At 43.2% G+C, this 11,454-nt stretch overlaps 1 protein-coding gene across 1 annotated transcript in view; it reads left to right on the forward strand.

The window, feature by feature from the left end:
* Nucleotides 1–284: 284 nt before the first annotated feature.
* Nucleotides 285–11,454, forward strand: part of UVRAG (UV radiation resistance associated) — a gene marked incomplete at its 5' end in the record, with an annotated part of 28,727 nt that continues 17,557 nt past the window's right edge. Inside the window, one exon of the mRNA XM_009079622.1 lies at nt 285–363. Within this exon, the coding sequence (XP_009077870.1) occupies nt 285–363 (79 nt within the window). The remainder of the gene's footprint in view (nt 364–11,454) is intronic.

An 11,454-nucleotide genomic window follows, 5' to 3' on the forward strand; every position in this document is an offset into this window, starting at 1 on the left:
AATATTACCTGTGAGCTGTAAGTGCTTTAAACCTAAAAAGCATCTTTTAACAACCTGAAGTACTTAAAAACCCCAGAATTCCTTAGCTGAGTTTTGACATCGGTTTATGAAAGGATGATTGGAGCTGCAGAAGGTTCCTAAGTGTGTCTTGAGGAAAGGATTCCCAGGAGAAGTCATCAAGTCCTTGCCTGCTCAGAAAAGGAGTTTGGGGCTTTTTGATGTTTACATAAGCGTCTGAAGATTTTCACCTTAAATACCTTTTCCCCTTTTTTCTTTCCCATCAGATTTCCTTTATATCCAAAAGGAGGGGAGAAGCTTCAGTTTGAATACGGAGTTTATCTTCTCAACAAAAATATAGCACAGGTTGGTATGCTTGAGATGATTTTTTTAATTGTTCTTTGTATATTATTTATATTATCCCAGAAAGTGCCTGGAGATTGGAATTCCAACAGAAATAATGACATTTCTGTTTCTAACCTGTTTGCAAGGCTTGAAATATGATTAGTTTTATTCTTGATAATCTGACTTTTTAATGCTTAGTTTCTACTTGTTTGTTTTCAGTTCTCTCTTCCACCACTTTTTCACCTTTCCTCACCCTGAATTGAAGTGAAGCTTTTGAGTCTTTTTATGTTGTTTGTTTTTTAAGCTTGGATTGCATTTACCCTTTTCCAGACTTCTGGTGTCTTGCCCATTCTTAGTGTGTTTTGGATGATAACCTCCAATGGCTCTGAAATTACTTAAAAGCTAAAATAGCTTCAGATGAAGTTAATCAAGTCCTGTTAATCTTGGAAATTCACTTAACCAGCCTGTGAATGTAACTGAGACTGTGCCTCTTTGTTGGTGGTATTAGAAATGGCAGCCAGCTGTTCACACTTGACTTTCCTAGGGAAGAAAAGGGATTAAATCCTCATTCCTTCAAATGCTTTGAGCTTTCTCTCTCTGTTCCTATCAAGTCAATGCTTTCCTTAATCTCTGCTTCCATAAATACATCAGCTTATTCTGTAACTCAGGGTCTGTGATGGCGCTTTGCCTTTCAGCCCTTCATGCTTTTAATCTTGAGTTTACCATTCAGTTACGTGAATGCGAGCAAGAGGCTCTGTGCTTCTTTTCATCAAGATGATCAACTCTTCATTGAGCCCAAGTTGGTTGTCTTCCCAGTTCGTGTCATTTCGTAGTATGTCAAGGGGTTGGAAAGGACCTTAGAGATCATCTAGTCTTAACTCCCTGCCCTGGGCAGGGACACCTCCCACCAGAGCAGGTTGCTCAAGGCTTTAGCCAACCTGGCTTTGAATATTGCCAGGGCTGGGGCATCTACAACCTCCCTGGGCAACCTGTGCCGGTGTCTCACTACCCTCACAGTGAAAAAGATCTTCGTAATATCTAATCTAAATTTCCCCTCTTTGAGTTTATCTCCATTACTCCTTGTCCTATCACTGCAGTTGCTGATGCAGAATCCCTCTGCAACTTTCCTTTAGCCCCTTCAGATCCTGGCAGGTTTCTATGAGGTCTCCACACAACCTTCTCTTCTCTAGGCTGAACAGCCTCAACTCTGTCTGTCTTCATAGGGAAGGTGCTCCAGTTCTCTTACCAGCTTTGTGGCCTCCTCTGGACTTGCTCCAACAGTTTCCATATCCTTCTTATGTTGGGGACACCAGAGCTGTGTGCAGTACTCCAGGTGGGGCCTCACATGAGCAGGGTAGAGGGGGTTAGGGTAGGGTTAGTCTGGATTAGTTGCCACTTGTGCCCTGTAGTATTTTTTTACAGTAACTGTCACCACTTCACTTGTTTTCCTGTTTATCTCTGACTTGTCACATCAGAGTTGTTACCTCTGTTGGACCTACTGAAACCTCTCATTCTGATTTTCTCCTTGTCCGATTCTTGAAGTACTCTGAGCAGCTGAACACATGGTCAGTCACCCATGTTGCCTTCCAAGTCCTCAGAGCTGGTTTCTGAAATTGCTGGCATGTGTTTAAACTCATAAAAGTAAATGAAGACTTTGAGTATGGATTTATGCAAAAAGTTGCCAAATTTCCATGGGGTCATTGGTGCTGCTACAAGTTAGAGTACTTGGTGGCCAAACTTTGAAGTGTTTCGTACACCACTAGTGGTTCACATGTTAGTGCTTCAGATTTTATGCTGTTGGCTATAAAAACATAATAAAAGTAAATCAGAATTTTCTAGGGGTCTTCTACTACCTGTTTAAACAGGAAAGTGTTACTGATGTCCACATATACTGTTGTAGTCACCTTTGTTTTGTTATCCTTGGTCAAATCTTGCAGCTTTTTACAGTTTTTCTGAGGGGAAATTCCATTGTGAAAGCAGAACAGGTAAATAATGTGCAGAAATACCTCTCAAAACCTCTGTGATCAGGGGCTGACTCGACCTGGATACAGCTTCCTCACAAGGGGCAGGGGAGGGGGAGCACTGATCTCTGCTCTCTGGTGACCAGGACCCGAGGGCATGGCTGGAAGTTGTGTCAGGGGAGGCTTAAGTGGATACTTTCCCCAGAGGGTGGTTGGGCACTGGAACTACTCCCCAGGGCAGTGGTCATGGCCTCAGGCCTGACAGAGTGCAAGGAGTGTTTGTACAATGCTCTCAGGCACGTGATGAGATTGTTAGGGTGTCCTGTGCAGAGACAAGAGTTGGACAGGATGATCCTCAAGGGTCCCTTCCAACTCTGGATAGTCTGTGATTCTGTGACCTAAAAACCTGAGTTTGTGTGTTCCCTGGAGACTGTTGAATTTAAGTAGATCTTGGAGCTGCTTTCAGAGAAACTTTCAGATATGCTTAGTGCATGCGAATGTGTGAAAGTGATTAAGTCTGGATGGAGAAAGAGCAGCAGCTTCTCTCTTATCACTACCATCACTTTATTCTCACAGTCCCTCACTATCTGGAGGGATCTTTAAAGGCCCAAAGGCTTTAATTGAGAGAACCAGTCCTGCAAATGACTTTTTGTCATGATTAAATGTGAATCTGTTGCTTAAATTCCCTCTGTGTGTTGTGGGAAGGTGGAAGGAACAGTGGTGACTTTACTAGAGCCTCAAAGAGAAGAGCCTTAGTCTCCATCACCTCACTTGAATCATTCATGCAAGTCTTGCTCACTGTGGGGGAGAAACAAAGAGCCTAGAAAAAGCTTTTATAAACTGAAAGAATTACTTGAAAGGATCTGTGTAAGCTTCCCTGGTTTTCCTTTCACAATTTCCTGAAGTTGTGGCAGCAGGGAGAAACGTGAGTGGGGAAGGAGTGAGACAGGGTTGATAGTAAGTAAAATTACTGACATAAAAACTCTTCTAGAGATAAAGTGGAACTGTTTTGTAAAACAGCAGGATAATAACAATGGAAACCACATCTTGCACTCAGGAGAATTCAGCTGGAATTAGAAGCAGCTCAGTGCTAGCTTGGTAGAGCATTTATTTGGGGGAAACTTGCTTTGCTGTTACATTCCCAAGTCAAAACAATGTGTGTTAATTCTGAGGGTTCCTAATAACTTCCATATGGATGTGAGCACAAATTGTTTCAATCCCCATCTTTTCTATTGCTAAAATTGAATCCCTCACGAAGTTCACAGAGGAGCTTTTTCAGTTGGATAATGTTAGAGAAGAGCATAAATTTCAAGTTAAGATTTCAGCTCTTTGACTCTTAACTAACATACAAATGTGGAGTTTTTTCCAAAGGAAAATTAGTGACTTATGCCTAATAATAGCAAAAATAATTCACTGTCATTATCAAAGGTAAAGTACAATAAAAAATGGGAATGAATTGCTCAGCTTTCCAAAGCATTAGTGAGAGACCATTCAGCAGGTAGTTGGCCTCACAGACTCCACAGCTAAGTTAGGGATGTGTGTGGAGTATCTGAGGAAGATGAGGCTTTAGTGGAAGGGGGAAGTGAACTCCTGCCCTGCTATTCACCGCAGAGAAATTGAGATTACACCATGAAAACTTCCTGTTAGAGCAGATGAATATTAAGAACTCACTAGGCTGTGGTGAGTGAACACAGGGCAGTGACAAGCTGGCGTCTCTGAGTTGTCATCCACTTGAGCATCCAGTGTGTGTGGCACCCAGGTGTGCTGGGGCACAGGCATGAGCTGAGCTTTCATAAGCCCTTGAGCAGTGGTCTTGGTGCTCCAGGGTTATTCCTTTAAATTATTTAATTAGCTTTTTATTAACTTTTAAGTATGGGACATTGAGAGTGCAGTGGCTTTGGTTTTCAACTCTCAGGCCTGTAGAGCAAAAACAGCTTTATTGCTGCTTTACTATATCTTTCCTTCATTCCCACAGCCTTGATTGTTTGGGCCTGACTTCAGTGAAGGCTCTTCATTACATATGAAGAGATGATCTTAATTTAGCACCCATCCTTCTTGAGGTGAGTCCTTAGTGAGCATAGAGTGTCACTATGGGAGAATAATTGGCCCCAAATTGTATACAAGGTGTGGGTCATGAGTTGCCTAGAGAAGCTGTAGCTGGTCCATCCCTGGAGGTGTTCAAGGCCAGATTGGTTGTGCCTTACAACAACCTGGTCTAGTGGAAGGTGTGCCTTGTTCATCAAACTTCCAATTCCTTTAGGTATTCAGGAGGTTTTCTCTTGCATGATACTTGACAGTTCCTTGTCTATTTGGAAGATTGCTTGCAGAGGAAATAATTGCCTTAGAGCTGTACAGTTAATTTCTTCTCTCTTGGTCGGAAGGGGGTTTACTGCAGCTAATTTCTTGCATAAGACAATCAGTTATTTCCAGCTCTGAGTATCAAATGATTTGCTATTTCAGTCAACCACTGAAGGGCATCAAATTAATTGTCTCTTGATCTTTGGGATTTCTTATCCTGAGTTTTATCTTGGCTTCAGCACAGAACCACAGCCCAGAGCTGTGATCACTGAGACCCTTTTAGTCATGTGCCTGTGCCTTGGGCCATTGCCTCCATCTGTCTTAAGTGGATGTGGCCTCAGGAATGGTGATGTTCTGTCCTTGTCTGTAGTGCTGCCTCTGGAAAAGGAGACTTGCAAAACTGAGTGTCAAATAATTTGGGCTAGTTTACAGCTCTTTGATTTCCTAGAGCCAGGCTAAGGAGTGAATGTGTCTTATCCCAGTTCATAGAATCATAGAATGGTTTGGATTGGGAGGGATGTTAAAGATCATCTTGTTCCATGCCCCTGCCATGGGCACCTTCCCCTAGCCCAGGTTGCTCCAAGCCCCATCCAACCTGGCCTGGAACACTTCCAAGGATGGGGCAGCCACAGCTTCTCTGGGCAACCTGTGTCAGTGCCTCACCACCCTCACAGCCAAGAATTTATCATCTAATCTAAGTCGGTCCTCTTTTGGTTTAAAACTGTTGTCTTGTTCTATCCCAGTCTACCTGTATAAAAAGTTAATCCTGTTGTTTGTCAGGAGGGCTCTGCAGTTGGTGGCTGTCAGAGTATCACATTCCCAGGCATCAAGTTTTGAAATCTTTGGGATTTGTTACACTGCATGAGTTAAGGGTTGTTTTTTTCCTCCTGTTCAGACTTGTTATGTCCTAAGGATCTCCTCACAGGCCAAGGCTGCTCTTCTGACCAGCCCTGATTTGTTCTGTCAGACAGTTCTTGAGTGATGTTTGACTGATCCTCCTGTTCACATTGGCATGATCTGCTCAGCCCTGGCCAACGAATATTCTGCTTTCATCTGACACTCATTAGCAACACATGAACTTTGCTATTTGACATGAAAAAAAAAAATCCCTCTTTTGTCAGCTCCACCAAGGATGTTTGTTTTCACATCAATACAATACAGATCCAAGGAAGTAAGTTGTGTCCAACCCTCCTTGTGCGTGTCCGGATCTGCTGTGTCCACATGGTGGCAGGCAGCATTTATGTGCTTTGTGTACCTGCTGGAGATGCTGATCAGCCAATACTGCTCTCATGGCAATGGTACCCTGTGGTTCAGTTACTTGTCTAATTCATGAGGTAAGTAACGTTCACAGAAGCCTAGAAGAAAAGCAAAAGACTCCTTGATGTATTTTAGCTGCAGTCGAACTGCCTTCAGTCTAATAGCTGCATGGTATAAGAGTTGAATTCTTATGTACTAGTGCCATATGTAAGAAACCAAACTGAAATTCAACTCTTAAACATGAAGTGTTTAAGATGTTCAGTTTCTGGCTCTATTAGACTCTCAAACATGTGAGAAAATCAACTTTAGAATAGAAACTATTAAACTTTTCCATGGGAAGTTGAACAGCAGAAATGTTAGGCCTAGAAATTTGTCTTGGCAATAAACACTATGGAGCAGAAGTGTCTTAAAGAGTTCTGTGGGCAGCAGTGGAGATGCAGTGGTTATGGCCCTTTGAGTGTAGGATACTGTGACTTGCATACTACATCTTTTATGAGGCCCTAAACTAAGGTCATAAAATGGAGAGTTCAGAAAGAATGCACTGTCTGAATTTGTGGCCAACCGAGCTGCAGAGGGAAAAGTGTTCTTGAAAGAGCACAGGTTGAAGCCAGAGTTGAGTCCTCATCTTGGGAAGTGCCAAGCATTCATTTTAATGCTAAGAGGAAGGGACTGCACCTGAAAAACCACAAAGTACCTTCTCCAGCTGCATAGAGCCAAAAGCTCTTAGGAGAGGTTTCATTCCTGAAAGTCTCCTAGGGTAGCAATGGGCTCATACCTAGCCAGATCCTTTAGAATTGGGGAATTTTCATATGTTCCTGCAAACCTATTGGAAAGGCTTGCTTTTTTTCCCTTTCCTATCACACATGCCAAGATTAAATAGGCTGAACTGAGACTGGATTAGCTATAACAACAGTTCCCATTTAATTTAGCTCAAAGCCTCTAGTCTTGCCCATAGGCAAAGGCCAATGTTGATTTGCTCTGTAGAGGAGCAGATTTTGGCTCTTCTACCAGTACTGGATCACTGCACCTGCAGCCTGAGCCCAGGCCATACTGGAGGCTCCTACAGCTGGGGTGGGTGACAACGTGTTTGGGTGGTGAGAGGGCTGGAGCACTTCTCATATAGGGACAGGATGAGAGCTGGGGGTTTTCAGCCTGGAGAAGAGGGATCAGGGAGACCTCAGAGCCCCATCCAGTCCCTAAAGGTGCTCCAAGAGAGCTGGAGAGGGACTTTGGACAAGGGCCTGGAGGGACAGGACAAAGGGGAATGGCTTCCCACTGCCAGAGGGCAGGGCTAGATGGGATATTGGGAAGGAATTTTTGGCTATGAGGGTAGTGAGGCCCTGGCACAGGTGTCCCAGAGCAGCTGTGGCTGCCTCATCCCGGGGAGTGTTCCAGGCCAGGTTGGATGGCACTTAGAGCAACCTGGGCTAGTGGAAGGTGTCCCTGTCCACGGCAGAGGGATTGGAACTGCATGAGCTTTAAAGCCCTTTCCAACCCAAACCATTTCATGAATTCGTGCACCACAATACAAGAAAACTATGAAGCTATTAGAGAGTATCTGAGGATAACAACAAAGATGATGAAGGGTCTTGAAAGGAAGCCTTATGAGGAGTGGCTGAGGGGACTTGATCTGTTCAGCCTGGAGAAGAGGAGACTGAGAGGAGACCTCATAGCAGTCTACAACTTCCTCATGAGGGGAAGTGGAAGGGCAGCACTTCTCTCTGGTGACCAGTGATAGGAGCTGAGGGAATGGCTTGAAGTTGTGTCAGGGGAGGTTTAAGTTGAATATTAGGCAAAAGTTCTTCCCCCAAAGGGTGTTTGGGCACTGAACAGCTCCCGAGGGTGGTGGTCATGGCCCTAAGCCTGACAGAGCTCAAGGAGCATTTGGACAGTGCTCTCAGGCACATGGTGGGATTGCTGGGGTGTCCTGTACAGGGCCAAGAACTGGACTGATGATCCTTGTGGGTCCCTTCCAGCTCAGAATAGCCTGTGAATAGGAGCTGTGCCTAGAGTCACTTCTCCAAAGTAATTTTGGGGACCACCCCCTGCAGGCATGCTTTATGTGTTAGCTCACTTGTGTACTGTGTAGCTGTCATCATCTCTGTGTGTTAACTCTTCAGCCTGCTAAGTTCTTTTAAAAAAGTGAGTATGTGTTTAAAATAGAACCAAAATTCAGTAATCAAAAGGCAAATGGATTCCTGATACAGCTGAGCTGACATAAACATGTGTGATTTGCCAACTTCAACTGCTTTGTAGTGTCTGTAAGTGCTACGTTATGGAATTAGAAGAGATAGGAAAGTGGGAAGTCTCTTATCAACCTATGGCACAGTGTGTCAATGTAGGAAAAAGCTGTGGTCTGTAGTTGCTCCTAACAAGTAGGGTGTGTGCACTGGAGACCAAACTGGGCTTTCAGACATAAAGTGTTAACATCTGTGCAATTCAGGGACCTCTTTTGAGCCTATCTCTTCCTTCAGAAACTTCTCCTTTCCTACCATGTGCCCATCTCTTAATGTGAAAAAGAAATCATGATCAAATGCATCTCTTTTCCTGAAACTGCACTTGCTCTAATGCATCAAAATTCTCATCTCGTATTTGTAAGCTGCAAGCTCTGACTTCTGGATTTTGGAGGTTTTTGGCAGAGCATCTGTTATTTTAACTTCCCCCCCACCCCCAGCCTTTGTTCTTCTGGTGTATAGTTTAACATGTATGTTTTTTCCTCCTTCAGTCAGTGTTTGTCTCAAACTTCTATGCATAAGATTTGGCACATGAGGGCACAAAACCTGTCTGAAAGCTTTGAGTATGACAGCTGCTTCATCATCCATGAATGCCTTTCAGGCTTTTGATATGCTGTGGATGAAGCTTAGAGCAAGGTGTTCTCCAACAAAAGGAATAAAAGTATCTGATATGTATTGGCTCGTTCACTTTTTGAGCAGTCCAGAATGTTTAGAAATCCAGAACTTTTCAAGTATTCTGTTTTTTCAAGAGGCTGGAAATACTAAAAGGGTTATTGTCTCTGTCTTTGCTGGCTCTGTGTGCAATTCATGTGGATGTTTCTCGGGTTAATATTGTGTAAATAGAAACAAACAAGGTCTGCTTCAATTTAGCACATATAAGTTGATGTTTTCAGAAAGATCACTGATGAATTGACCTTGGTTTGATGCTCCCTCATCTCAGCTTTGAAGTTTGAAATGTCATTTGTCCTATGAGAAACCATTTCCAGTGTTGGTATGTCTTAATGCCATGTGGAGTTCACTGAACTCCAGTGTTATCCTGATAGGAAACAAGTCTTTCACAGATTAAACTATTGATTCTATACTCATCAAATGAGTGGTTTTCCCATTTGATTCCCCATCTAATCTTGTTTTAGAAGTCAATCTCCTTTGCCCACTGAAAGTAGCATAATGGATACCTGGGAACCAGTTTAGATCAGGTGCAAGATGTGGCTGGGAGTGGAGAATCCCCAAATTCTTCCTCCATTTAGGCCCTGTGACATGGGCTGTATCACTTGCTCTTTGAGTAATGCTTTCGCTAAGCAAGTGCCTTGTCACCTGAAGGGAGCAGGTTGCACAAATGTGGGCAAATCAACTGCCAAAGGCTTCATTTTGCTCATTTTAGAGCCACAGCTTTCCCAGCATCACATGGAAGAACAAATAGTTGAAAGATTTTGTGTTTGCAGCACCTAACAGAGTACACTGAAATAGTTCTGCAGGTCCCTTGCTTGCAACATCCTAAGGTACAAGGTAAAGCTGGACTGATGCCAGGTAGGAAAACTGCCTGATTTTGGAGTGGATTTACAAAATGTGAAGGTAATGAATAAATAGAGGAGGAGTGAGTAGCTTCATTTGCTATATTCTCTCTGATTTTTCAGCCAGGACAAGGTAGTGAGTTCCCTGTACCTACCTATGCACTCGAGTCCTTTTGGTATTTTTACGTTGATATTTAGTTTATATAGGTAAAAAGCAAATGTCAGGGGTGCAAAATTACATTTGGGGAGCTAAAACACATAAAGAAAATATCCTGTTTAAGATGGATGTACAAAATGTTACTTACCTTTCTGGCTTTTGCTCATCTGACCTTTTGTGCTGTGCCTGATGTAATGATTTTTAACACAAAAGCTCAGGATGAATGAGGTCATAGGAAATAAGTCTTATAATCCAATAAACATCACTTTGTGACACTGAGCCCTTTTAAGAAACTCTGACCTGAACCTGGAAAGGTTATGCTCTCTAGTTTCATCTTATCAAGCTATAAATGCAGTAAGACTGCAGTAAACATGGTTTGAGTTATTTGAGTGCTTCAGTGTGGAAGGGGGAAGGTTTTCAGAGGCCACTAACTGCTCTGTCTTCTAAATTGGCTTTTTAAATGTTCTTTTTATGAAAAAACATGGCATATGAGAGGCACCTTTATGGGCATGGGGACCTATAGATGTTTTTATAACAAACCCACTAACCACCAAGTTTTACAGGAATAGTTTACTTGTGTGATTGGCTGTTTCTCCCAGCCTGTCTTTTCCCATATCCTTACTGGAACACCAGACTGGAACCATGAAGGGTAATGTCTGAGATCTCTCTGGAGGGTGTTGTGTTTATCCCCAAGAAGGGTATCATGAATACAAATGAGAGAGTTCTGGAGGAAACACTGCTTTTGGCTCATCTAAGTATTTAGCTCTACAGTGTGTTCTGCATGTACTCAAACACGTACTCCTATTTCCTTGTTGTGGTCCATCTCCAGTAAACACTATTGCTGTGAAACCAAAATACAGTGTTAGAATATTGCCTCTTATCACATTTCAGTTACAAAAATTAGAAGAAAATTTACCTCATAAATGTTTGGCAGAATTTTACAAGGTGCTGAGATTGAGGCTGCTGCTGTGTTTGAATAAAGACCAGACTCTGTTTTGGTGGATGTAAGGGGAAAAGCAGCTTAAAAGCAGCTAAGGCAAATCAAAAAATGCAGAAGGGAGTTAATCATATCATAGAATCAACCAGGTTGGAAGAGACCTCAATGATTCAGTCTAACCCTACTGTGGTTATTAGACCATGGCACTAAGTGCCACATCAATCCATCACCTCCCCGGACAGCCCATTCCAATGCCTGACTACTCTCTCTGTAAAAAATCTCTTCCTAATATCCAACCTAAACCTCCCCTGGCAGAGCTTGGGTCTGTGCCCTCTTGTCCTACTGCTGGTTGCTTGGGAGCGAAATGAATTGAAATTCTCCAGGCTGAGGGGTGAGGAAAGGAGACAGACTGTTATTGGGGCAAGAAGAAGCAGTCATGAGAAAAAGTTTCCATCTCAGTTGGATATAGTTTGTGGGAACTGAATCAGTCAGAGCTCAGTGAGGACACTTAGCTGTAATGGAGAGATCACTGTTCCTGAATTGTGCTATTGACTGTCTTGGACCATGGGTTTGCAGCATCTCTTCAAAGTAAGAAACTGAGAGGCCTCCAGCATCAGAAGGATGTGGAGCTGCTGGAGAGAGTCCATAGACAGCTATGGAGATTCTCAAAGGGCTGGAGCACCTCTGCCATGGAGACAGGCTGGGGGAGCTGGGGGGGTTTAGCCTGGGGAAGAGAAGGCTCTGGGGAGGCCTTAGA

Source organism: Acanthisitta chloris, unplaced genomic scaffold, assembly GCF_000695815.1.
Source record: "Acanthisitta chloris isolate BGI_N310 unplaced genomic scaffold, ASM69581v1 scaffold1928, whole genome shotgun sequence".
Classification (NCBI taxonomy): domain Eukaryota; kingdom Metazoa; phylum Chordata; class Aves; order Passeriformes; family Acanthisittidae; genus Acanthisitta; species Acanthisitta chloris.